Source organism: Suncus etruscus, chromosome 10 (assembly GCF_024139225.1).
Source record: "Suncus etruscus isolate mSunEtr1 chromosome 10, mSunEtr1.pri.cur, whole genome shotgun sequence".
NCBI lineage: Eukaryota > Metazoa > Chordata > Mammalia > Eulipotyphla > Soricidae > Suncus > Suncus etruscus.
This window is the reverse complement of record NC_064857.1, coordinates 108,213,169-108,238,901: the sequence shown is the minus strand read 5'-3', so window position 1 is coordinate 108,238,901 and position 25,733 is coordinate 108,213,169. Positions and strand designations below refer to the sequence as shown.

Below are 25,733 nucleotides of genomic sequence, written 5' to 3'. Positions count from 1 at the left end.
TCACTAGTTTCTCTCCTGTCCCCTCTTCCAGGCTGCCTCTCTGGCAGGCTTTTTTTTTTTTTTTTTTTTTTTTTTTAAGGCACTGTTGTTTACAATAATACTAATAGGATATCATGCATATCACTTTATTTCCTTTCAGCACCCAGTCCTCTTCAAGAATGACCACTTCCCTTTATCAGTGTCACAGTAGTCCCTTCCCTGGGATATCTTCCCTTCCCCCACAGTCACAAACTTCCTATTTAAGACCCATTTTCCTGCCCTTTCTTTCTATTGTCTTTAAGCATTAGTTACTTCCCTATGTTTCCCATAGATGAGTGAGATCAATTTGTGTTGGTCCCTCTCCTTTCAACTCTCCAGATCCATCCATGTAACAACAAATTTCATGACTTCATTTTGCCTAACAGCTGTGTAGTATTCCATGTATATAGACCAAGGCTTTTTAATCTATTCATTTGTTCTTAGGTATTTGGGTTGCTGCCAGATTTTTGGCTATTGTGAATAGTGCTGAAATGAACATAGGAGTGCAGGTGTCTTATGCATTGTGTTTTGGGGCCCCTAGGATATCAATGTGACATTTCAAGGTCATATGGAAAGGTTATATGAGGAATGTTCATATTCTTTGCTAAAAAAAAACCCATGCAGTTAACATTTCTACCAGCAGTGACTAAGGGTCCATTTACTCCCTGGATCCATGCCAACATTGTTTCTCTAATGATACTTCATTGTTGTCAGTGATTTAGAGCATGTTTTCATATGGGTTTTGCCCATTTGTATTTATTCTTTGAAGAAGTTTCTATTTAACTCTTCCCATTTTTTGAAGGGTGTGGATGTTATTTTCTTGTAAAGATCTATCAGTGCATACTGTATCAATAATATTAACCCTTTATCAGATGAGTTGATAGGCATATACTTTCTGCCAGTCCGAGCTGTTTTGTATTCTGGCCATAATTTCCTTTGAGGTACAAAAACTTTTTAGTTGAGTGTATTCAATTTTTTTTAAAATATCTTTTATTTCCTTCATCCTTAAATATACCTCTGGTTTCAATATCATGGAAAGTCCTGTCTATGTTTTCCTCTACATAACTTATACATTTCAGTCTAATATCTAGGTCTTAATCCATTTTGATATGAGTTTTGTGCATGACATTAGAAATAGAAGAGGTTTGAATTAAATTTTTTTTTTTTTGGAAGTAGCTGACCCGTTTTCCAGCTCTCCTCATTGGAGAATTTGACCTTTTCTAGTTCCTATATTTCCCTTCTTTATTGGAGTAACTAGCCATATACCTGAGGATCTGTCTTTGGATTTTTGGCTCTATTTCAAATGATATGAAGTAACTTTCTTTAGTCCAGTATCATGCTGTTTAAATTACTTCTGTTTCGAAGTATAGTTTGAAAATGGAGAAAGGAATGCCTCCCATCTTTTTTCCTCTACAATATTTTTGTTTGTTTTGGGACTACACTCAGCAGTGTTCAAGGGCTACTCCTGGTTCTGCACTTGAGACTATATCAGGTACTGGGGACTGAACCTGAATTGGCTATGTGCATGGCAAACACCCTACTTATTGTTCTCCAGGCCTGTCCTCTGTGCATTTTTAAATAGAGAATATGTAGAAAGTGGGAAGAAGGATTACTTGGCTATGAACTGCCACTCTTTCCCCTGGCCGAGGCCTGGAGCAGGTACCAGGAATGGGTATGAGTCCTTCTTTAGGCAGCCAAGATCAACTGAGAACAGCTGGCCTATAAACAAGATGATTATCACCTTTGTTTTATCTACTGTCATACTGCTTTCCCTATCCATATTATTTTCATAGTTTATAACTTTAAAAGTATGACTGATTTTTAAAAGGTGTAGAGGATTTAAGGGGTCATAGCGATAGCGCAGTGGTAGAATATTTGCCTTTCATGCAGCTGATCCAGGATGGACTTCAGATTGATCCCCAGCGTCTCATATGGTCTCCCAAGCTAGGAGTGATTTCTGAGCACATAGCTGAGCATCACTGGGGGTGGCCCCAACTCCCCCCCCCCACACACACACACTAAAGAAAAGGTGTAGGTATAGAGGATTTAGAAAGATTTTAACATTTTAGTGTTTAGAGCAATAGTACTGGGGTTAAGGCCCTTGCAGTGCAACACAATTAACCCCGGATAGATCCCTGATGCTGATATGGTCCCCTAAGCAAGATATGGCAATGTCTCCCTGTCTAAATTGTCTTCTGCTTCTAAGGCCATATGAAATTATGAAAACAGCCCACTTGGGGCCAGAGAGATAGCATGGAGGTAAGGCATTTGCCTTGCATGCAGAAGGACAGTGGTTCTAATCCCGGCATCCCATATGGTCCCTAAAGCCTGTCAGGAGAGACTTCTGAGCCAGGAATAACTCCTGCCCACTGATGGTGTGACCCAAAAACCAAAAGAAAAAAAAAAAAAAAAAAAGGAAAACAGCCTACTTGAGTTGGAAGGAATTCTTTTTATAAGAAATAAATAGGTGGGCCCGGAGAGATAGCACAGCGGCATTTGCCTTGCAAGCAGCCGCTCCAGGACCAAAGGTGGTTGGTTCGAATCCCGGTGTCCCATATGGTCCCCCATGCCTGCCAGGAGCTATTTCTGAGCAGACAGCCAGGAGTAACCCCTGAGCAATGCCGGGTGTGGCCCAAAAACCAAAAACCAAAAACAAGGGAAGTAAATAGGTGAACTTGAGGTTATAGTCAGAACTCCTTGAACATGGTCAAATAATAAAACGAAGTCCCAACTACTTTCTTCCAAGGAAGGGAGGCCTTAAAGTGAGGGGGCTTCTGGTTCCCACTAGACACCCATAATCTGCACAGGCACCTACGGATCTAAAAGATGTGAGTTCTTTCTCATGACAGAGCCCAGAATAGTCTAGAAAGCTAAGTGAGAGAAAGATGTAAAGTGGACAAAGACAAACCCTATCCATATATAAATGACCCTAAAGAAAGAAATAATATAATCTGTGTCTCTGTGCCATGAATAATTGCAGGAACACCCTTTGAAAATCTTCAGGAACCAACCAATCCTAGAACAAAAAGTTTATTCACGAGGAATAAAATACATGAGAAAATGCTAAGTTCTGCCTTGGGGTGTGCTTAGTGCTTACAAAATCATGATACAACTGGAGGCAAAATCCAGAGAATCAAGGCAAACTAAGAGATAGATTATAATAAGAGGTTGTCCTTTGTACAAAATTTCAACATCCTTTTGCATTTCTTTTGGGTATTTAAGGTATTATTTTTGAAAATGAGTAATATTTTCTATCAAGAAGGTAATATAAGATAAAAAAAATTTTTTTTTTGGTTTATGGGTCACATCCAGTGGAACTCAGGGATTACTCTAATATCTGTGCTCACTCCTGGCAGGATCAGGGGAGCATATGGGCTGCTAGGAATTGAACCCAGGTTGGCTACATGCAAGGCAAACACCTTACTATGACTTTGGCTCAAGCTAATAGGCTTGATTGATTTCTTTTTAACATAGGCAAATGCTTATTTTTTGGCTTACAGGTATATTAATTTCCCTTTAACTAAAACACCGTGATTTACAAAATTATTTATAACTGAGTTTTAGGTAGCACCAATTCCACCACCATTGTCCACTTTTTTCTGCCAATGTTTTCAGGTTCCCTCTAATACCTCCCTGACCCCACCTGCCATTTTGATAAGTCCCTTTTTAAGTTTCGCCTCATGATTTCAGTGTTGTTAACTCTGGTTTGGATGTTTAGCTCTCTCATTCCTTAATACTATCAATATGCCTGGACCTCTTTGACCCTCTTCTTTGCTAACAAATTCACAGTTTACAAAACTGAGCCATAGACTCACCACCATTTACATTTATTTCAGTATGCTGCATTGTGAGAACATTTTGACTATTATTCAATACTAATATGTCACCAGTGTTTATTAAAGATCTTGTCTTTCCTATGAACTAAAAAACTCTTTTGTACACAAACTTTTTGAATAAAACAAGCTTTTAACTCTGTGGTAGTTTAAAACCATGTCTTCATTTTAGTCTGCATCACATTGCCATTCTCTTTCTTATTTTAAGGAGCTGAATGAATAGAAATTACTTACTCAAAAGATAAACAGTCTCTTCTACAAAGTTCCTCTGTTGGCAGATCTCAAGAGCCTGCAAAAAAAAAAAAAAAAAAAAAAAAGGTTAAAATAAAAGGAGCAAAATATTAGCATGTTGGGGCCAGAACAATAGTACAGAGTGTAGAGCACTTGCCTTGTATGTGGCCTTGAGTTCTGGTGCCTATATGTAGTGCTTAGGACAGAACGCAGATTGGTCGTGTGCAAGGCGAACACCCTACCTACCTGCTGTACTATCATTCTGGCTCCAGCAGTCAAAACTTTGATGCTACAGACAAATCAGAAAACCATAAGGAGGAGGCAGAGGCAGGGTGTGGGGCTCAAGGAAGGATCAAATCCCAAAATAGAGGAACAGGAATGGAAGGTCAGGTATGGCTGTTTTGTACAAAACTTTCCTCAAGAGGTGGCATCTGAACTGGGCACAATATGATGACTAAGAGTTGCCAATGAGAAACCTGAGCACTCAACTCCCAGGCAGGATTTCTGCCTCACTAGGAACACTCTTTCCTATGGTCTATAGGGCATCCATCTGAAAGCAAGGCCCTATTTCTGCCCAATAATTTTCTCAAACTCTATTCACGGAGGCATTTCAGTTCAAAATGTTGCCCTAACTTTCCACTCTTACATAGCACTGGTATTCAGGTGAGGCCTGTTAAGAGTACAGTTCAGATTGGACCTCAGGTCCTTACGCTTTGTGTATCCCACCTACTCTACCACAATCTTCAAGTGGAGTGCTGGGAACCAGTTCCCAAAGTGACCACTTGCTGTCTATGGGACCAGGCACTGCACAAGGCCCTCCTCCAGAGCAGGTTTGCAAAAAGGGTTTTTTAACTAAATGAGTGGATAGGGAAGTTTAAACAGGAATATGACGAGGTTGTGCAATTAGAGTCACGTTAAAACAATCTGCCAAGGCTACTAAACTCTGTCAAGGACATAAAGCAATTATTTGGGGGGTGGTTCAATGATTTATTCTGGAAGATAATAGGTTGATTTATATATACTTTAACGTTTTTGGTATATAAAATATAGCCTATTTATTTATATTTAAGAAGGGGGAAATTATGACCAGAGAGACTAATGTAGGAGCAAGACAAAACAAAATAAATATGGAAAAGAGGAAAAATACACTTAAAGCACTGCCATAAAATCAGAAATCATAATTTTAGTACATGAATCATAAAAATGGGAAAGTGAGAAGACCTGAAGGTCACAATAAAGAAACATCCAAATTTGTAACTTACCAGGTTCCTTAGAAACCATATGACCAAGAGTGAGTTATCCTCCAGAGGATCCTTTCCCCATTTCTAAGTGAGAACAAACACCCCCACACAGCTAGAAAAATCCTTGTCTGTTTTGACTAAAATCACAGTTTAACTATCTTGATAGCTGAAAGACTTCATTAACCAGCCTTACAAATAAAGGAACTTTCTGACGGACTCAAGTCTCCTGAGGTGAGACAGGGCGACCGGTGAAAAGTCAGTAGTAAAACAAAGAAGCAAAGCTAGAAGACTGGGAATATTCTGAAAGCTAAATATTGCGAGGCAACCAAATGTCTAGGTTGGTGCCAGCTGCTGTAGTAACAGGACAGTTTATGGTTTAGCGGATGGAAGTCATCCACAGATACAGATACATAAAAATGATAACTCAGATGAGCAGGTCTGAAGATAAATATCAAGCCGAGTTTCTTACAAAAAGGTAGCAGACGGGCCCGGAGAGATAGCTCAGCGGCGTTTGCCTTGCAAGCAGCCGATCCAGGACCAAAGGTGGTTGGTTCGAATCCCGGTGTCCCATAGGGTCCCCCGTGCCTGCCAGGAGCTATTTCTGAGCAGACAGCCAGGAGTAACCCCTGAGCACCGCCGGGTGTGGCCCAAAAACCAAAAAAAAAAAAAAAAAAAAAAAGGTAGCAGAATCCCAACTTTGAACTTGAAAATTTATTGACACATTGAAAGCTCCAATCAGAAGGGTCAAACACAACTATCCCCAACCTTTCTTCAGTATATTAGAATGCTTAATTAATAACGAGCTGGTTCTAAGCCACAATGAGTTCAAACTGCCTTGGACTGGGCTAGTGCGAGAAAATGGCAGGTAGGCACTTGCCTTGCCTGAAGCCAGTCTAGGTTTGAACCCCCGCACTCCATCTGGTTCCCTGAGCACTGTCAGAATAATTCATGAGTGCAGAACTTAGAGTGATCCCCCCCTTGAAAAAACAAAATGAAACAAACTATCCTGGACTTTCTAAGATCCATCCAAGATAGTTGCTACTTTTCAATAGTTGCCTATGGCTCCTGCTTACAAGAATAGAAGAGATAATGATCATGCCCATTTCCATCACTGCAGAATGAATTAGAACAGCATTTCTTAAAGCGGCCTATAGGGTTCCTTGTAAGGAGTCCCAGATATTCCCAGGAGGTTATAGATGGAAAATCTTGTAAATGGAGGTTGCAGCATGAGATGAGAGGACTAAAGTGTGGGTAGAAGGGCAAAGGCAGAAAAAGGCCAAGAAACCCTGGCCTGAAGTATGCTGCAGCTTGAAGTGACTTCAGAACAAAATCAAGTACAGTCCTTTGTGGAGAAGAAATGCTTGGGGCAAGTCTGGTATCAAGGGCTGTAGAGAATGCAAACATATAGAAGAAGATACCAGAGACTCTGAAATGTGACAATGTGACTCTCACAGGTTCTTAAATAAGTTCTGACCAGTTTCTAGATGTGTCTGAAATGATCCTTTCTCAAAAGGACATCCTTTTTCTCAAAAATGGAATGAACTCTAGAAATCTTGAGTTTTCAGTATACAAAGAAAGCTATTTTGGTATAAAGAGCTTTTCCTTACAGTTTTCCTTTTTAAATAGGTCTTTCACTTCTTTAGCTAAACTGATTTCTTGGTACTTAATTTTGTTTTTTAAAATAATTTTTAAAATTGAATCACCATGAGATAGTTACAAAATTGTTCATGACTGAGTTTCAGCCATACAATGTCCAATACCCTTCACCAGTGCACGTTTCCTATCACCAATGTGTTCAATTTCCTTTTGCCTGCCTCTATGGCAGACTTTTCATCTTCTCTGCTTCCTTCTCCTTCTCCCCCCTTCCTATCTTTCCTTTTAGATACTGTGGCCTGAAATATTGTTACTGAAAAGGTATCAAGAATATCACTTTACCTCCTTTTAGTCCCCAGTTCTAGGGTTTTCTATTATTGACAAAAGTGAACCACACACTAGTGTTTCCTTAAATCAGACTCTAGAATGAATGTCCCTGAGAGACAGTCCTCCTCTAGAGGATAGTGGGGGAACTGCACGATTGGTGCTCCAGTCAACACCACCAAGAGAAATCATGAAAATAAAGTCGAAAGAGTAATGTACATAAATTGGGTAAAAATAACACAGAAATATTTTACTTCTATTTTTTCCTGATTTTATATCAAAACTAAAGAAAATGCACAAAATATAAATTATAAATTATATAAATATAAATATAATAAATATACAAACAATAATATAATATATAATAATATAATAAATATATAAATAAATATAATAAATATAAATATAAAATATAAATTATAAATTAGACACGGCCATGGCTTATCTTTCAATGTCTTTAGCAAAAATCTATTAACTTGGGTCTTCCAACTTATATCTCCAAATTCAGAAATACTGCCACCTGGTGAATATCATTCATTCTATATTAGAGAAACCATAAATTCAGGTAAAATGTGCCAAGCCATCAAGCTGAAGTCCTACTTTTAACACCTCCCAATTTCAGCACGTGAGATGTGCAAATTTTAAAAGCTACTGCCTGTTAAGCATGCGTGGAACAGAGCAGCCAATGTCCTTCAGAATTCTTACAATCCTAGTAAATGCTCTTACAGTAATCCCCACAAATTTACAACTCTGCTTTCAGGGATTTTTGTTAATCAACTACAGTCTGAAATCTATTATGTACAGTTAGACATCAGGAGGTCACCTCAAATGCTTACTAGCATTCACCACTATAAATATTCTAATTTGCTAATCTCTCATGCCTAATTTTTTTTAATATAAATTTTTATTTTGATCATAATGGCTTACATATTGTTGACAATAATATTTTAGGTACATATTTACATAAAATCAGGGGGGATTCCCATCGCCAAATTGTCATCCCTACGCCTCCGTTTCTATCCTACCTCCCTTTTCCTTTTCCCTCACCCCAGGGCGGCTAGAATATGTGGTCCCCTCTGTATCTAACCCACTACTTAGTAGTCTTGCACCTGTTTGGTCCTGATGCCTCCCTTATTTCCCCCTCTATCTGGAGTCAGGACTAGCTAGTTCAAGTTGCGTGGTTTTGTTTGAAGGAGAAAAAGGCAATAAACTGGGGTAAGAGTCTAATACCCCGAAAATGGGCGGAGTCCTTCTAAAGGCTCTCATCATCACTCTGGGAGATGGAGAAAAAGTAGGTGAAACACTCCACTAGTACCAAAAGAAGTGTCAAATATCCAGTGAGGGCTCCAGCTATTTCGATAAGCACCACACAGAGCAGACAAAACAAACAAACAAACAAGTAGAAAAAAATAAAACAAAAACAGACAAACAAAAATCACGCCATGGTCTTGAATTAAGAAACATGGCATAGTACATAATGAAAGAGAAGAAAGGAAGAAAAAAAAAAATAAAAAAAATAAGTATAATTGGGGACTACACTTTCAATAATCACACCCAAACAGAGAAATCGACCAAAATAGATTGGTAAATCAAAAATAATAATAACAATAATAAATGAAGGTACTATATATATTTATATCAAAAAAATAACCAAGGTTTTGTGCTTTTTGTATTTTTGTTTTTTTCCCTCCTGCACTGGCACAGTAAATATTGGGGTCATTCGAAAAAGAATTCACTTGGCCTAAGAGATATGGGATTTCTCCGTCCTTGGAGCATACTGTCATAGGATCGACTCTAGACATTGCTCAGGATCCTTTACTTTCCCGGTGGTGTTTTTTTTTTTTTTTTCCTTTGGTGTGTGGAAGACTTCTGCTCTGTGTTTAGAGGTCTCAGTATCTGTACAGATCCTGAGGTGGGACTTATGATGAAGTCAGTCTTTGTGGTTCTAGAGGTTCTGTTACCTCAGTGTCATTTTAACCCATCTTCTGTGGTTGATGATCTTGGTCTTTGCACTGAGCCTAGGGTGGCACCTAGGATAGCGTCTTTCTTTGTGCTCCCAAAAGCCCCATTCCGTTACAATTGTCTCTGCCGGATCTTTGGGGCTGGGGATCATGATTCTTGTGCAGGTCATAGTTCAAACCCTAAACTAGGGCTTATTTATTGGTCCCAAGATGTATACAGTCTGGTCGTGAATCAAGCAGCCAGTCATCTGTAAATCCCGATCTTGTGTTTTTGTCCTACCAAAGGGAGCCAAGACTTCTGGTTTTGTCTTGTCGTTAGTTGGTAAGGTAGGCTAATCTGCTCTAAGGTCAAAATGATCGCATTTTCCCCGTTGTCAGGATATCATGTTAGAGGTGGGCCTTGTTGTTGGTCTCGTCGTATTAAGGCCGTCCTGGATGGAGTTTGTTTCCTGCAGCTGTTGTGGAGAGCTGTGCCGTTTCTATGTCGGAGATCCAGGGTTCAAGGCTGGATGAATGGTATCTAATCACCTGAGGTCTAATTTGATTCCACATGACATATTTTCAAGGCAGGAGATATCCCTATATTTTAAATAACTATGAGTTCCTATCTCTAGTAGATAAGAGCTCTCTTTTATTTTTTTTTTTAAATGTAAAATTTCCCCTTTACTTAGTGTGCCTTTGTAGGGGGAAGTGGTGCTACATTATAATGTCTGTGTATTCGTGGGTGGACTGATGGGATAACAGCCACAGGTCACCTACCAAAAAACGAAGAAAAAAAAAAGGGGGGGAGGATTGAAACTGTATGTGCTCACAAATATATATGAAGGACAAACATTTAAAAAAAAAAAGATAAATAAATAAATTAAAAAAAAAAAAGAAATAAAATGAGTTAGCGAAATTTTTATGGGACCAAAGTGGTGCAAAAGACTACCTTACATTTGGGGGAGGGCAGGTAAAGAGGTGGTGTATTACAGGTCTTATGCCTATGTTGGAAGTACAGTTTTTCCCATTGTCTTTTGGGTTTTTCTTGTGGTGTGTGGGTTCCCAGGCATCTTCCTAACCCACCCCCTGACCTTCTTCAGATTGGTAAATATTTGCGGCAGGGGGGTCTTGGAAGAGTTCTTGCATTGGGGATACTTTTGGATCTAGGCCCGGTTTCAAGGAGCAGTTCGCGTTAGGGGGAGTTGGTCGGGAGGGCCTCGCAGCATGAGTCCATAGGGGAGTTGGCTGTCTTTTCTTTCAGGAGACGAGGTGTGGTTTTATCTGGGTGTCCTCTCGCCTGGGTGCTGGGTACTGGTTCATTGGGTAGGAGGTCGATCTTGATGCCTAATAGAATAAGGACTGGGGGAGAAGAGTTTTAATATGGTGGGAGATCTGGATGGGATTGAGGGGTGAGGGGATAGTTGGATTTCCGGAGGGGGGAAAGGGGAAGGTGTATGGGAAGGGTTTGAAGGGAGAGAAAAGAGAAAATACCTTAGAGAGAAAAGGGGGGGAGAAAGGGAGAAAAGTAATGAGCAGAATAGAAGAAGAAAAAGAAAAAAAAAAAAAAAGTAGTGAGGAGAGGGGAGAGAATAGCAAGGGAATGCTGGTTTGATTGAATGTGTTCGAAGAATAGAGCCTGTAGTTTAAGTCTGTACGTCTCAGGTACTGCTTCAGTGGTCTGACTGGTCACGTGCTTCAATTCCTAAATGAAGGTATTACCTAAAGATAAAGTGTATGTTAAAGAGTTTTCTTGTGGCCATCTCGTAGTGCAAGCAAGGTATGGTATCCCGTGTGGTATCCCGAGTTGCCACCTTAGTTTGTCCGCCCTTTGTATCCAAGGGCACCTGTGGGCAGAAAAGCTGAGAGGTTATTTAAAGTATAGTAAGATAAAGGCATTAAAAGGTAGTGTTATGGTATGTTGCCATTGTAGTCCGTGATTTCCCTTGGTGTTCTATACTTGTGTTCCTGTATATGAACTCTCAGGGATTATTGTGGACCTTTGTTGTAGAAGTCTGATTACATACCTGTTCTCTCTATGCTGCCGTTTCTGTTGTTGCTGTTTTCTTTGTGGTATAATGTGTAGTCAAGAGTTTGCGTTGTTCCTTTTTCATGTATTTTGGACACTGCTCCCACGTCTATGCTGACTATTACAGTGTTCGGAGTTTCTACCCTGTAATTTGATAGGATTTAGTTGTGTATAAACTATGTGTTCTAGGTGTTTCAGAATAGTGCTACCATTCTGTGTTTATCTTTTGTCTTCTGACTTACTTCGTTTAACATAACATGATCTAGGTCCATCCATGTTGCTGCAAAGTCTGTGATTGTATCGTTTCTGACTGCCATGTAATATTCCATTGTGTATATGTACCACATCTTAATGATCCATTCATCTGTTGTTGGACATCGAGGTTGGTTCCAAGATTTGGCTATTATACTGAGTGCTGCAATAAATAGTGGGGTGCATATATATTTTGGAATGAATGTCCTTCCATCTTGTGGGTATATGCCTAGTAGAGCAATTGCTGGGTCAAATGGCAGATCAATTCTGAGTTCTTTGAGCACTCTCCAGACTTTTCTCCATAGATGTTGGACTAGGGGGCATTCCCACCAGCAGTGGATGAGAGTTCCTTTCATACCGCATCCTCGCCAACAAAGGTTGTTTCCATTATTTTTGATGTGAGCCAACCTCACTGGTGTAAGGTGGTATCTCATTGTTGCCTTGATTTGGATCTCCCTGATGATGAGTGAAGGTGAGCATGTTTTCATGTGTTTGTTGGCCATCCTTCTGTCTTCCTCAGAGAAGTGTCTATTCATTTCATCTCCCCATTTTTCTATGGCTTTATTTGGTTTTGAGGGGCTCAGCTTTCTGAGTGCTTTGTATGTTCTAGATATCAGCCCTTTATCTGATATGTCAAGTGAAAAGATTTTTTCCCATTCTGTTAGCTGTCTTCTTGCATTAAGTAGGGTTTCTTTTGCCATGCAGAAGCTTTTTAGTTTGATGTAGTCCCATTTGTTTATATTTGATGCTAACGTTCTTGCCATTGGTGCTCCGTTCTCAAAGACCTTTTTGATATATAGGTCTTTGAGTGTTCTGCCTATTTTATTCTCGATAAACTTTATAGATTCAGGTCTGATTTCAAGGTCTTTGATCCATTTTGAGTTGACTTTTGTATAAGGAGTGAGGTATGGGTCAATTTTCACTTTCGTACATGTGGTTTTCCAGTTGTACCAACACCATTTGTTGAATAGGCTTTCTTTGTTCCATTTCAGATTCTTGCCTCTTTTATCAAATATTAGTTGGCTGTATATCTGGGGGTTTATGTCTGGGAATTCTGTTCTGATCCACTGGTCTGAGCTCCTGTCTCTGTTCCAGTACCATGCTGTTTTAATTACTATGGCTTTATAGTATAGTTTCAAGTTAGGTAAGGAGATGCCTCCCAGCTTCTTGTTTTTCAGTATGTGTTTGGCTATCCTGGATCTTTTGTGGTTCCAGATGAATTTTGTGATTGATTGTTCTATTTCTTTAAAGAATTGTGTCTGAATTTGGATAGGGATTGCATTAAATCTATATAGAAGTTTGGGTAAGATAGTCATTTTGACTATGTTAATTCTACCTATCCATGAGCATGGGATGTTCTTCCATTTCTTTAGATCTTCTTCAATTTCTTTCTGAAGTGTTTTGAAGTTTCCCTGGTAAAGGTCTTTCACTTCTCTTGTAAGGTTTATTCCTAGATACTTGATATTTTTTGATACTATCTTAAATGGGATTGTATTTTTAATCTCTCTCTCCTCAACTTCATTGTTTGTATATAGAAACGCTACTGTCTTTTGTGTATTGACTTTGTATCCAGCCACTTTGCTGTATTGGTTGATTGTTTCTAGGAGTTTTACTGTGGACTCTTTAGGGTTTTTGATGTATATCATCATATCGTCGGCAAATAGAGCTAGCTTGTGTTCATCTTTCCCTACTTGAATTCCTTTGATTCCCTTCTCTTGTCGGATTGCTATTGCTAGCACATCTAAGGTTATATTGAATAAGAGTGGAGAGAGTGGACAGCCTTGCCTAGTTCCTGACCTTAGTGGGAATGCTTCTAGTTTCTCGCCATTAAGTATAATGTTGGCTGTAGGCTTTTCATATATAGCTGTAACTATCTTGAGGAAGGTTCCTTCTAACCCTATTTTGCTGAGTGTCTTTAACATGAAAGGATGTTGGATTTTGTCAAATGCCTTCTCGGCATCAATTGATATGATCATGTGGTTTTTGTCTTTCATGTTGTTGATGTGATGTATCATGTTTATTGATTTGCGTATGTTGAACCAACCTTGCATTCCTGGTATGAAACCCACTTGGTCGTGATGTATGATCTTTTTGATGAAGTGTTGGATTCGGTTTGCTAGGATTTTGTTGAGTATCTTTGCATCTATGTTCATTAGTGAGATTGGTCTGTAGTTTTCTTTTTTGGTGGTGTCTTTGCCTTCTTTGGGAATGAGTGTGATATTAGCCTCATAAAAGGAGTTGGGGAGGATTCCTGTTTTTTCTATGGTTTGGAAAAGCCTTTGGAACAGTGGTAATAGGTCTTCTTTAAATGTTTGATAGAATTCACCTGTAAATCCATCTGGGCCTGGGCATTTGTTCTTAGGGAGTTTTTTAATTACCTCTTCAATTTCCTCTGAAGTGATTGGTCTGTTTAGACTTTCTAGATCTTCCTTTTCCAGTCTTGGAGGAGGGTGTTTGTTCAAGAATCTGTCGATTTCTACTGGGTTCTCTAGCCTACTTGAGTATAGTTGTTCATAATATGATCTCATGATATGTTGTATTTCTTGGGGTTCTGTTGTAATCTCTCCCCTTTCATTTGTGATCCTAGTGATTTGGGTGTTTTCCCTCTTTTTTTTGGTGAGTCTCGCCAATGGTTTGTCTATCTTGTTTATTTTTTCGAAAAACCAACTCCTGGTCTCATTGATTTTTTGTATTGTTTTCTTAGTTTCGATATTGTTTATTTCTGCTCTGGTTTTTATTATTTCTTGCCTTCTGTTTGTGGTTGGATTTCTCTGTTGCTGTTGTTCCAATTCTTTGAGGTGATCTTTTAAACTGTTGGTTTTGTTGTTTTCCTGTTTCTTGACATAGGCCTGTATTGCTATGAGTTTCCCCCTAATTACTGCTTTTGCTGTGTCCCATAGATTTTGACATGTTGTCTCTTCATTGTCATTTGTCTCAAGGAATCTTTTTATTTCTTCCTTGAGTTGTTCTTTGATCCAGCTGTTGTTAAGCAGCATGTTGTTTAGTCTCCAGGTATTAGTTTTCCTCCATTGCTTCTTCTTGACATCAATTTTAAGCTCTGTTGCATAGTGATCTGAAATGGTACTTCTAATGATCCTTACCTTTGTGATCTTACATAGGTTGGCTTTGTATCCTAAGACATGGTCTATTCTGGAGAAGGTTCCATGTGGGTTTGAGAAGAATGTGTATTCTGCTTTCTGGGGATGGAGGGCTCTATATAAGTCTGTTAGCCCTAAATCTTCTAATTTTTCATTTAGAGCTCTTATTTCTTTGCTATTTTTCTGCTTGGAGGATCTGTCCAGTGGTGATAGTGGAGTATTGAGGTCCCCTACTATTATCACAATTCCCTTCATGTGTTTCTCCAGGTTTGCCAGTAGTTGCCTCACATATTTTGGTGACTCTACATTAGGTGCATAGATACTGACCAGGGTTAGTGTTTCTTGATCTAATGTTCCCCTGACCAGTAAGTAGTGACCCTCTTTGTCTCTGATCACTTTCTTGAGGTTGAATACAATTTGGTCTGATATAAGAATGGCTGTCCCTGCTCTTTTTTGTTTTCCATTGGCCTGAATAATTACTTTCCATCCTTTTATTCTAAGCCTGTGCTTATCCTGTAGCTGTAGGTGTGTTTCTTGCAGACAGCAGAAGTCCGGTTTATTTTTCCTAACCCAGTTCTCTACTATGTGTCTTTTAATTGGAGAGTTTAGTCCGTTTACATTTAGGGAAATTATTGATAGAGAGGACTGTTGTGCAGTTGTATTGTGTGGAGTGGTTGTTGTTACAATCGGGGGTTTGGATTGTGTAATTCTTCTCTGAGTAAGTCGCTTAGGATCGGCTTAGTTTGCACAAATAGTTCAAGTTCATTCATGTTTGAGAATGTTTTTAGTCTGCCCTCCCATATGAATGATAGTTTTGCTGGGTATTGGACCCTGGGTTGGAAATTTCTTTCATTCAGTCGTTTAAATATGTCATTCCACTGTCTTCTTGCTTGAATTATTTCAAATGGGAGATCTGGTTTGATTCTTATGTCCTTTCCTTTGTACTTGAGGTTTTTTTTCTCCCTTATTGCTTTCAGGAGTTCCTCTTTCTCTTTGTTTTTTGCCATTTGGATTATTATGTGTCTTGGTGTGGGTTTATTGGGGTCTACTTTATTAGGGACTCTCTTGACTTCTTGGATTTGTCCTGAATTGTCTTTCCAGAGGGTGGGAAAGTTCTCTGTTATTATCTCCCCGACTACCTGTTCTACCCCCTTCCCTATTTCCTCCCCTTCTGGTATACCCACAATTCTTAGATTGTTTCTTTTGTCCTTGTTGATTAGATATTGGATTTTTCCTTCCAGTGCTTTGCCTTTTATGTCTTTGTTGGTTTCTTGATCATTTTTTGATTGCAGTTTTCCTTCGAGTTCTTCTATGTGCTTCTCCAACTCTGTGTTTCTGCTCGTAAGGCTTGTTACCTTGTCTTTTAATTCCTTCACTTCTTTTTGTATGGACTCTCTCATGTTCTTTGACATTTATTCTTTAATTTGGCTGATTCGTTCGTCCATGGATTTTTTATATTCGGTTGTTAGGGTTTCTTTTAATTCTTTTAGTAATTCTTGCAATTCCTTCCTCATGACTGCTTTTAGGTCTTCATCCCGTGGATCTGTGCGTTTTGGTGAACTTGGAAATTTGATAGGGTTTGTCATGGTGTCTCCAGTTATTAGCGATTTCCTTGCTTTACGCATTGTTCTTTGTATTTAATGGTGTATTTTGGAGTGCTGTGGCTTCTAATTTTGGCCTGCTTTGGTCCCCTTCCTGAAGGTGTTTCTAGAGGGGCCTGTTGGGTGAGTTTGTTGGGCCTAGCCCTTTCTCCTCCCCTTTGCTACCTAGAGTGCAGCCTTCCTGCTGTGGGTCTTGTCCCTTTCTGCTCCTTATTTCTGTCAGCGGTGCAGTTCCACTCCTGGCCACAATGGTTACTGGCGCTGTTGAGCCTAGCTCTCAGTCCCCCCTCCTTTCTCTGGGAGTCAATGGAGCTTCGCCCCCTCCACGCCTCCCTTGAAGGGTTCCCTCAGTTCAACCCTTCAGGCTCTGTCCTCACCCTTGGGGAGTCCCTGGTCCACTCCAGGGTCCAGGGAGGTGGACTGCTCTAGTTCCCCTGCGAGTCCAGATGGCTGGCCCTATCTCTCCCGTCTGTTCGGGTCGCTCAACTTGACTTTCTAGTCACCCACCTGGGGGAAGGGAGTCACTCAACCCTCTCTGGCTGGCACGCAGGGGTTCCTTGGGGAAGGGTCCGTCCCAAATGCCGCGCGCAAAGAGACAGAAATTCCCTCACTCACTCCTCCAGCCGGCCCGCCAAAGGGTCCGACCCAGACACCGGCACAAAGAGACAGAAATTCCCTCACTCACTCCTCCAGCCGGCCCGCCGGGGTCCCTGGGGAAAGGGTCCGACCCAGACACCGGCGCTAAGAGACAGAAGTTCCCTCACTCACTCCTCCAGCCGGCCAGCCGGGGTCCCTGGGGAAAGGGTCCGACCCAGACACCGGCGCAAAGAGACAGAAATTCCCTCACTCACTCCTCCATCCGGCCCGCCAAAGGGTCCGACCCAAACACCGGCGCTAAGAGACAGAAATTCCCTCACTCACTCCTCCAGCCGGCCCGCCGGGGTCCCTGGGGAAAGGGTCCGACCCAGACACCGGCGCTAAGAGACAGAAATTCCCTCACTCACTCCTCCAGCCGGCCCGCCGGGGTCCCTGGGGAAAGGGTCCGACCCAGACACCGGCGCTAAGAGACAGAAATTCCCTCACTCACTCCTCCAGCCGGCCCGCCGGGGTCCCTGGGGAAAGGGTCCGACCCAGACACCGGCGCTAAGAGACAGAAGTTCCCTCACTCACTCCTCCATCCGGCCCGCCAAAGGGTCCGACCCAGACACCGGCGCAAAGAGACAGAAATTCCCTCACTCACTCCTCCATCCGGCCCGCCAAAGGGTCCGACCCAAACACCGGCGCAAAGAGCTCATGCCTAATTTTTTAATTAAACTTTATGGTAGGTATGTATACACAGGGGGAGAAAACACAGTAGAAATGCTGTACTATTGTAGTTTCAGGCATCCGTAGGGGTATTCAGCAATTTTTCCCCAACAGAAAAAAAAAGATAGGGGCTGCAACAATAGCGGTAGGGCATTTGCCTTACATGTAGCTGACCCAGGACAGATCTGGGTTCTGTCCCCAGCATTCCATAAGGAACCCCAATCGGGAGTGATATCTGAGCACATAGCCAGGAGTAACCTCTACGCGTTACCGGGTGTGGCTCCAAAACAAAACGAATAAAAAAATAAAAGAAAAAAGAGATGACTGTGTTGTTATTGTTATTATTTTAATTAAATTTTATACACAAAAGGAGATTATTCCTTGTCATATTGAAAAGAATCAAGTTCTAAGTCTTGACCATCTTGTCTTATTATTGATGAACTTTTGGTTGCTTCTTTCAACTCCAGAAGACATATCTTATGTCATATATATAAAATGTCTTATTTATTTGCACTTTTGTAGGATTAAAGTAAAAAACAAAGTAAATAAAAGCATATGATTTACATATCATAGATCGAACAGAAACAATTTTTATTATATTTTAAAACTGCTGAAGTTAGGGGATGATGTGAGAGAGCTCAAGGACTAGAACACATGTTTTGCACACAGGGGCTCAGTGTTCGATCCAGATACAGCACGGCTCCCTGACCACTACCAACTTTAGCCCTGCAGGTACCTGCCAAGTGTGGCCCTGCTGTTCCTTGAGCACAGAGGGGCTGGAGAGGGTGCTGGTGGCTACAAGCAGTCCTGGGAACAAGAATCCATCAGGCCCAGTTAGCTGAGAATCACTGAGAATGATTCGTTCCCCTTCTTGATCCCCTCAACCAGGCTCATGAGTACTGTTTAGGAAATACCTCACCAAAATTACTGTTGGTTTTATAAATTCCTGTAAACTCTGTAACTCTTCAAGAATAAACCATTTCATCAAAGCTTATGATTAGTTTTGGTACTTAAGAGTTGTGATGATGGAGCCGGCGATGTGGCACTGGAGGTATGGTGTCTGCCTTGCAAGCGCTAGCCAAGGAAGGACTATGGTTCGATCCCCCGGCGTCCCATATGGTCTCCCCAAGCCAGAGGCAATTTCTGTGTGCTTAGCCAGGAGTAACCCCTGACCATCAAACGGGTGTGACCCGAAAAACCGAAAAAAAAAAAAAAAAAAAAAAAAAAAGAGTTATGATGATTTTAAATTCTGGACTCTGGTCTTTGATAATCCTATCTCAAAGGGTATTTGATGTGATTTAAGGGTTTCCATTAAATTTTAGAACAGAGACAATCAGGAGAAATATGGTTGATTAGGATTTCTGAAGATTTCACTCAACTGTAACCAGACAGTCATTCAAAAATGACCTCATTCAAGCAAAGAAGAACATCAGAAATGCATATAATGCTTCTATGCTACTAAGATGAACATGCTTTGAATATGTCATCTAAGTTTTTGCTGGAGATGTTTATTTGCTAGGAGTGGGGTAAGCATTAAAATACCAATGTTCTTATCTTCAGATAAAAGATCAAAATTTTCCTGAATCTCTGTAGACAAAACTGGCAAATATGTCCAAACTTTCACTTCATATGGAATGCATTTAAGGTAGAAAAAGATCTACTTTGCTTTCCATAAAGTAGTACATGATACTTATCTCAAATTAGCAACATAAAAGTAATTAGTTTCTAAGGTAATTAAGTATTATACAGTTCTTATTTCTAAAAAGAAGAAAATAAAAATCTTGATGAGTTAATAAAGTCATGATTATTTCCTTTAAGATAAAATTTGGAAATGCAGGAGAGATCACTCAAAAAGCTGAATGTAGGGTGTATGTTGCCAGTGGGACAAAGGCCTGAGTTCAATTCAAGCATTATATGTCCCCTGAGCACTATCAGGAATGACCCTAAGTTATTCTTCAGAAAATATCTCAGGGTTCAACACAAATGTTAAACGTTTTATTTTTCTAATAAGATTAATATCCAGAAGAGATAATTTTTCATTATAAAATTCTACTCAGCTAAAACTAATTCCCAGAAAAATTAATAAAATTAAAGTAAATCATTCCAGGCTACAGGCAAATTATATTGGGGCCAGGGAGATAATACAATGGGTAGGGCAATTTCCTTGCCTTGCACATATGGTCCCCGGAACTCCATTTTATATGACATACAGGGCTATGAATATGAAGCCCTGCTGGGTGTAGCCCCCATATTAAAAACAAAACAAAACAAAACCGTTAAGTGTCAACTTTAGAATCTGTGAGTGAGTACAAACTACAATTGATAATCTTCCTTAGCCAGTTTATCACCTATGCATCAATTGTGATTTCTTTTTTAGTGACACAAAGTTGAATGGCTATCTGAATTTCACCTGACATTTACAGATCTCAGACAACATTCCAGATGATATCAAGAATCCCAAGAACAACACCTTGGGCTTCAGAATCATCACATGCTAGAAAAGGTAGAATGACTTGATCCTGAAACTGTAGGCTCATAACACTTAGCTCACATTCCTACCCAATCATGTCTCCACTCACTGACCATACCACAAACATTGACTAGTGAGGGTCACTGCTGCTGTCTTTAGATTAGGCCCTTGTCTCTTTCCTGCCTGGCCCTCAATATCATTTTTGAGTCTGTAAGCAATAAAGACAACTTCTTTCACTTGGGCTCAATGGTTAATTGAGCCCTAGATTCTAGGGCTTTAATTTAAAATAAAAATAAAAATGCTCAGCTCATCAAAATCTAACCCAACAGGCCTTCTTGTACTGCATTGAGTACAGTCCTCTCTAAAAAGTAAAAGTGGAGCAGAAAAAGAAAGCTTAGAATAACATGTCTATAAATCAACAAATCAATCAGGCTTACCAACAGTGCCAATTTCTTCACTTAAAGTGTTCGAGAAGAAGGTGTGACTTACCTTTTCCAGTGGGCAATGAGTGCTGTCTCGTAGAAATGGAAGCAAGTTTGGGCGATCATATTCGGCATAAAGACTGATCTGTTTCTCATGGTAGCATTGCCCCTTATGATGGTCCCTCTTGAAAAGCTTATGTAGGTACTAGAAGGAGAAAAAGAGGAACATCATGAACAGGAAGATGAGAAAAGAGGTATGGGTTTATCTGGAAAGGGATAGTGATCTCTGTTTCCCAAACTGAAAGCTTCCATGAAGAAGCTGAAGGAGGGAGCCGAGCTTTCAAGAAAACTCTCTAGATGAGCAGGAAAGCAGTGTGCTAGTTGGGATAGCCAGAAGGTTCTCTAGAATCATCTCTGGAATAGCCCCAATGTCTGGACTTTTCAATTATGGCAAATTACTAGCCTCTCTATGATGGAGCTTCCTGATCTGCAGAATTCCTCTTAGGACGAAATGACTTACCATTTATAAAACACTCTGAACCTTACTAAGCACTAAAGAAATGTGAATGGTGGTAACTCTTTGCTTTGTCACGATCACCTATTTCACTCCAGTAATAGTGTTTGATGAGTTCTCTTTGTACCCCACACATATTTTCATCTTGCATATAAAAGTGGGCAGAATTACGGGACACACGACTACTTAAAAACTCAAGCAGCAATGAATACATTCTCTAGCTTTTCTTTATTAAGTCTACCTGAGATCTGTGTTTTCAGTGAAATATTTCCTAGAATTTGTGACAACACAGTCAAAAAATAAAATTAAACTTATAAAAGTACAAACATTTTGAACCTATTTTCAAAACAGATTCTTTATTCTAGCTGTCTGGGGAAGTTAAAGGACCTCAAAAGAAGTAATTCACTTTCCACTCAAAGGCAAGATGAAGTCAATAGATCATAAAGTTAGAGACCTAATGCTCCAAGTTTAGTTAATTTCCAATGTAAACAAACACTGCATAGACCTCTGGAGGTAGGAAGACTCAACTATCGCAATCCCATGAAGGACATTCACACATGCAGAGCAGACTGGCTCCAAAGAGACAGTATGTATTTGTCCCTTGTGAATATGTATGTATGCATGTATGTATCTTGTCTACTCTTGAATATGAGTGTCCTAAAATATGACATTTACAATTGTAGAAGGAGCCCACTAAGCTTAATTATGACCATGCACATTTCCTGTGTACATCTTTCTAAAGCAAGAAAGGGAGTAAGAGCAGTGAGAGAAATTTCACATCGTCAGAGAAAGGCTCAGGCAGGCCACCGGCACTGGGGTCAAAGTGTGAGCTGAGGGGCCAGAACCATAGCACAGCAGGTAGGGTGTTTGCTTTGCATGTGGCTGACCTGGGTTCGATCCTGGGCATCCCATATGGTCTCCCAAGCCTGCAGGGGTGATTTCTGAGCGCTGCCGGGTGTAGCCAAGAACAAAAACCAAAGTGTGAGCTAGGGAATTCACACTCCTTTCCTGGAGTCTTCCAAAGCTTCAATATTAAGATCGATTTCAAGAAAAATACACTATGCGCTACTTACTCCCTTTCCTAGAATGCAAAAAGGTGGGCAAAAAAAGTAAGAGCATCTCACTGTGTTGACTAGTCATAGTTCTAATGGCATAATGTCAATTTTCATGGAAGCCTTTATCTTGCATCATTTCTGAAGGACACAGAAAGCATTTACTCCTGCTTTATCCCCATGATAAAAGCAGCCCTCAAAGGAAATCTAGGACAACAGCATGATCATTCAAGATTGAGTGAGGGAAATTACAGGAGCTAGCTGGGGTGAGAGGCTAAAAAAACGAATGTTTTTGTTTGCTTGTTGTTTTTTAGTCTGGATACAGTGAAAATATTGCATTTACTAATTCCAGAATATCATCTGTGGTCAAACCTTCATGCTGCATATTACCCCAAAGAGTTTGGTGTAGCATTTTATACCTAAATTGTGATTTATTTTACTATTCACTCAAAAAGGACAAAAGATTGTTAGGCTTACCACATGCTGCAATTCTGGTCTGTCTTCTAATTCTTCCACAACCTTCTTAATCTATAAAAAAAGGGCAAAATTTTAAAGATAGACTTTTAAGGATGTAAACATAGCTACAAAATTCTCTGATCAACATCACTTTTTTATGACATTCACAATCTCAAACACTTATTTAGTATCATGTATAAAAATAAAAAAAACTCACTGAAATTTTATCTTCATTGTCCAAAAGCATGTCAACAGCTTTCTGAAATATATCAAGATCAAAAAGGGACACAATTACTGAAACTTGTCACAGAAGAAGAAAACAGAACACAATGACAGAAAGCTTACTCTCCAGATCTTAGATCTTTAGATTTACAGTGACAGTGACAGGGAATGAAATATTTATAGTATTAAAAAGTGTTTTCAGATATAAAATGAAATTAAAATGTGAAACAATGTAAAATAAAAACAAACTATTAGATGACAAGATCAAATAGAGGTAACCAGAGGGATGGAGGGAGGAAGGTGGGACAAAGAGGACAAATGTCTATGGCAACAGACCAAACTAGACTTCTAATATGACTTTAATGTAGTATAAAACAATGCTTATTCCTAATGATGCAGGCTAATCTTATATAACTTCGAAAAATGTTGAGTTAAAAGCCTCAGTCTGGGCCCGGAGAGATAGCACAGCGGTGTTTGCCTTGCAAGCAGCCGATCCAGGACCAAAGGTGGTTGGTTCGAATCCCGGTGTCCCATATGGTCCCCCGTGCCTGCCAGGAGCTATTTCTGAGCAGACAGCCAGGAGTAACCCCTGAGCAATGCCGGGTGTGGCCCAAAAAAAAAAAAAAAAAAAAAAAAAGCCTCAGTCTGAGGCTACTTTTTTCTTATGACCAAAACTGTGCCTTGCCTACAACTTATAAACATTTGGAATGAACAGACATGAGCCTGCTTGATGGTTCAAATATTTTCAGAAATTTTTATATGACTCTACACAATTAGGAACATATGTTATTCCCAGTAAGACAAAAGCCAGGCTTTTTCCTGGTCACCTGACTTAGGTCCTGTATGGATCACAAATATAAAGAATTGGTCACCGGTGGGGAAGAGTTTGAAGCTTTCTAACAATTAAAAAACTACAGAGTTTTGGAATTTACTTCAGGCATTTACTTCACCCTTCACAATCATGCCAACACCTGCCAGTGTTTATGATGTGATGATGGGACAAGCTTAGCACACAAAACTCTCACAGAATGTTGGTTCTGCTCTGGACTCTGCCAGCATGCCCCCAAGTGTCTGCTTCAAGCAAACACTATTTTCCCTCTGAAATAGGAGGGAGCTGGAGATCTTTAGAAAATTTTAGGATTCCCTAACTCTGGCTCATTCTTGTTTTTTGACATTTGCACTATGAGGTTCTAGGCAAATCTGAGTGGGAGAGAGGCCTGAGAGGAGAGACTAGATAGAAGAAAAAGTAAATTTTCTAAAAGATTCTCATCCTCAACCCTCTAGAAGGACTCCGCCCATTTTCAACGTTTTTGATTTTTACCCCAGTTTATTACTTTTCCTTTCTTCAAACAAAACCACATAACTTAAACCATCTAGTCCTGCCTCCCAATTAGAGCAGGAAATAAGGGAGATACCAAGACCAAACAGGTGTAGGATCACTAAGTAGTAAGCTGGGCACAGAGGTGACCACTCATGCTAGCAGCCCCGGGAGTGAGGGAGGAGGTTATGGGAGGCAGGACAGGAATGGAGGTGGAGGGAGGACAATTCGGTGATGGGAATTCCCCTGATTTTATGTTAATATGTACCTAAAATATTATTGTCAACGATATGTAAGCCACTATGTTTAAAATAAAAATACATTATTAAAAAAAATGTGTTATGAGACCAAAAAATTTTTTTTTCTCATCCTCTTAGTCATCTGCCAAAGGAGTAGAACCTTTGGACCCAAGTGTGTGGAGATCTGCACTCTTTACTCACTTGAGATGAAAAATACCTTCTAGAAAAATGGAGGTAAGAAAAAAGAGATTCTATTTAAATGGAGTCTATGCAGACTATCAGAGAACATGATACTCTTTAGTAGAGTGGAAAAGGCAAGTGACCCTTTTCCAGCCTTAAGAGTCCTACTTCTGGACTTATCTAAAATCTTAAGTTTCTGAATAAGAGCTTCTGTGCTTTATCAACCTTGTTCTTTTTGCCACATATACTTGCCATGAAACTCATTCAAAAAAATTAGCCCTTCTCCTCTAGCCTCCAAGTGCTGTCATTTTACCATTAAAAGCTTGTGAAGCTTCCATTAGACAAACACTTTATTATTCAGTTTGGCTCCTACATTTTATGATGGACTATCATCCTCACGTCCCAGAATGGAACACCATGAGAATAAAGAAAACTGTGTGAGCTAAATCTGTGATTCACAAGAAAATCAGAGTAACTGATGTGAAATAGAACTCACTTAAAATTTAAATTCTGGGACATACAGTCGAAAGTCTCAAGTGAATAGAAGTACAGGGCTCATCACATTTATGTCTATAAACTCATTTTTTTTTTACTAATGAAGTACTTAAACTTAAAGTATTCAACTTTTGAGGTTCCACATCAAATTGTGATTGTTTTTAGAGAATACCTATCAACGAAAGGATTCTTTTTTTTTTTTATGATTTTTTGGTTTTGGGTCACATCCGGCAGTGCTCAGGGGTTACTCCTGTGCTTGGATTATTAAGCATTTCAATAGCTTATTACAATTTTGAAAGAATAAAATTAACTTATGAACAATAAAATAAGAAACATATTACCTCTGAATCAAAGTCCATTAATAAAACAATTTTATCCTTGATAGAACTGAAAAGATTATGCTTATGGATCAATTGGAAAACATCCTTATGTCTTAATGTTAAGTATATTTCCAGAGCATTGCCATAGTTTTTGTCATAGGTATACCTGGAAAACAAAAATTTTACATGAATGTAAATCAAGACTCTTAAACACATATATATACATAAAAACAGATAAATAATACCATACAAGATCTGACAACTGAAATCTTTTTCAAGAGAAAAGTTTTATCTCAAAGCTTTTCCTTCAGATTTCCTACAATGATTAATAAGTAGTTCATTCTCAGAATCTTACTTCATATCCCATCAAAGTTTGACAAAATATACAATACTTTTAAAATAAAAACTTTCTTTACTGGGATTGTTTCAAGTTAAAAAATATTTATTTTGAAATCCATACACTTAAAAAACAGTACAGGGGTTAAGGTATGTGCTTTGCATGTAGCCAACCAGGTTTGATTGCCAGAACGACATATGGTCCCCTAGTCCTACCAGGAGTGATCCCTGAGCACAGAACCAG

The 25,733-nt window shown here is 39.6% G+C and overlaps 1 protein-coding gene across 1 annotated transcript in view; it reads right to left on the bottom strand.

Annotated features, from left to right (window-relative positions):
- VPS41 (VPS41 subunit of HOPS complex) overlaps positions 1-25,733 on the bottom strand; it is a 197,177-nt gene that overhangs the window by 18,214 nt on the left and 153,230 nt on the right. The window contains exons 20-24 of the mRNA XM_049781729.1: positions 25,175-25,319; positions 22,597-22,638; positions 22,401-22,451; positions 20,425-20,562; positions 4,086-4,140 (exon numbers count right to left, since the gene is read on the bottom strand). Coding sequence (XP_049637686.1) covers positions 4,086-4,140; positions 20,425-20,562; positions 22,401-22,451; positions 22,597-22,638; positions 25,175-25,319 — 431 coding nt within the window. The remainder of the gene's footprint in view (positions 1-4,085; positions 4,141-20,424; positions 20,563-22,400; positions 22,452-22,596; positions 22,639-25,174; positions 25,320-25,733) is intronic.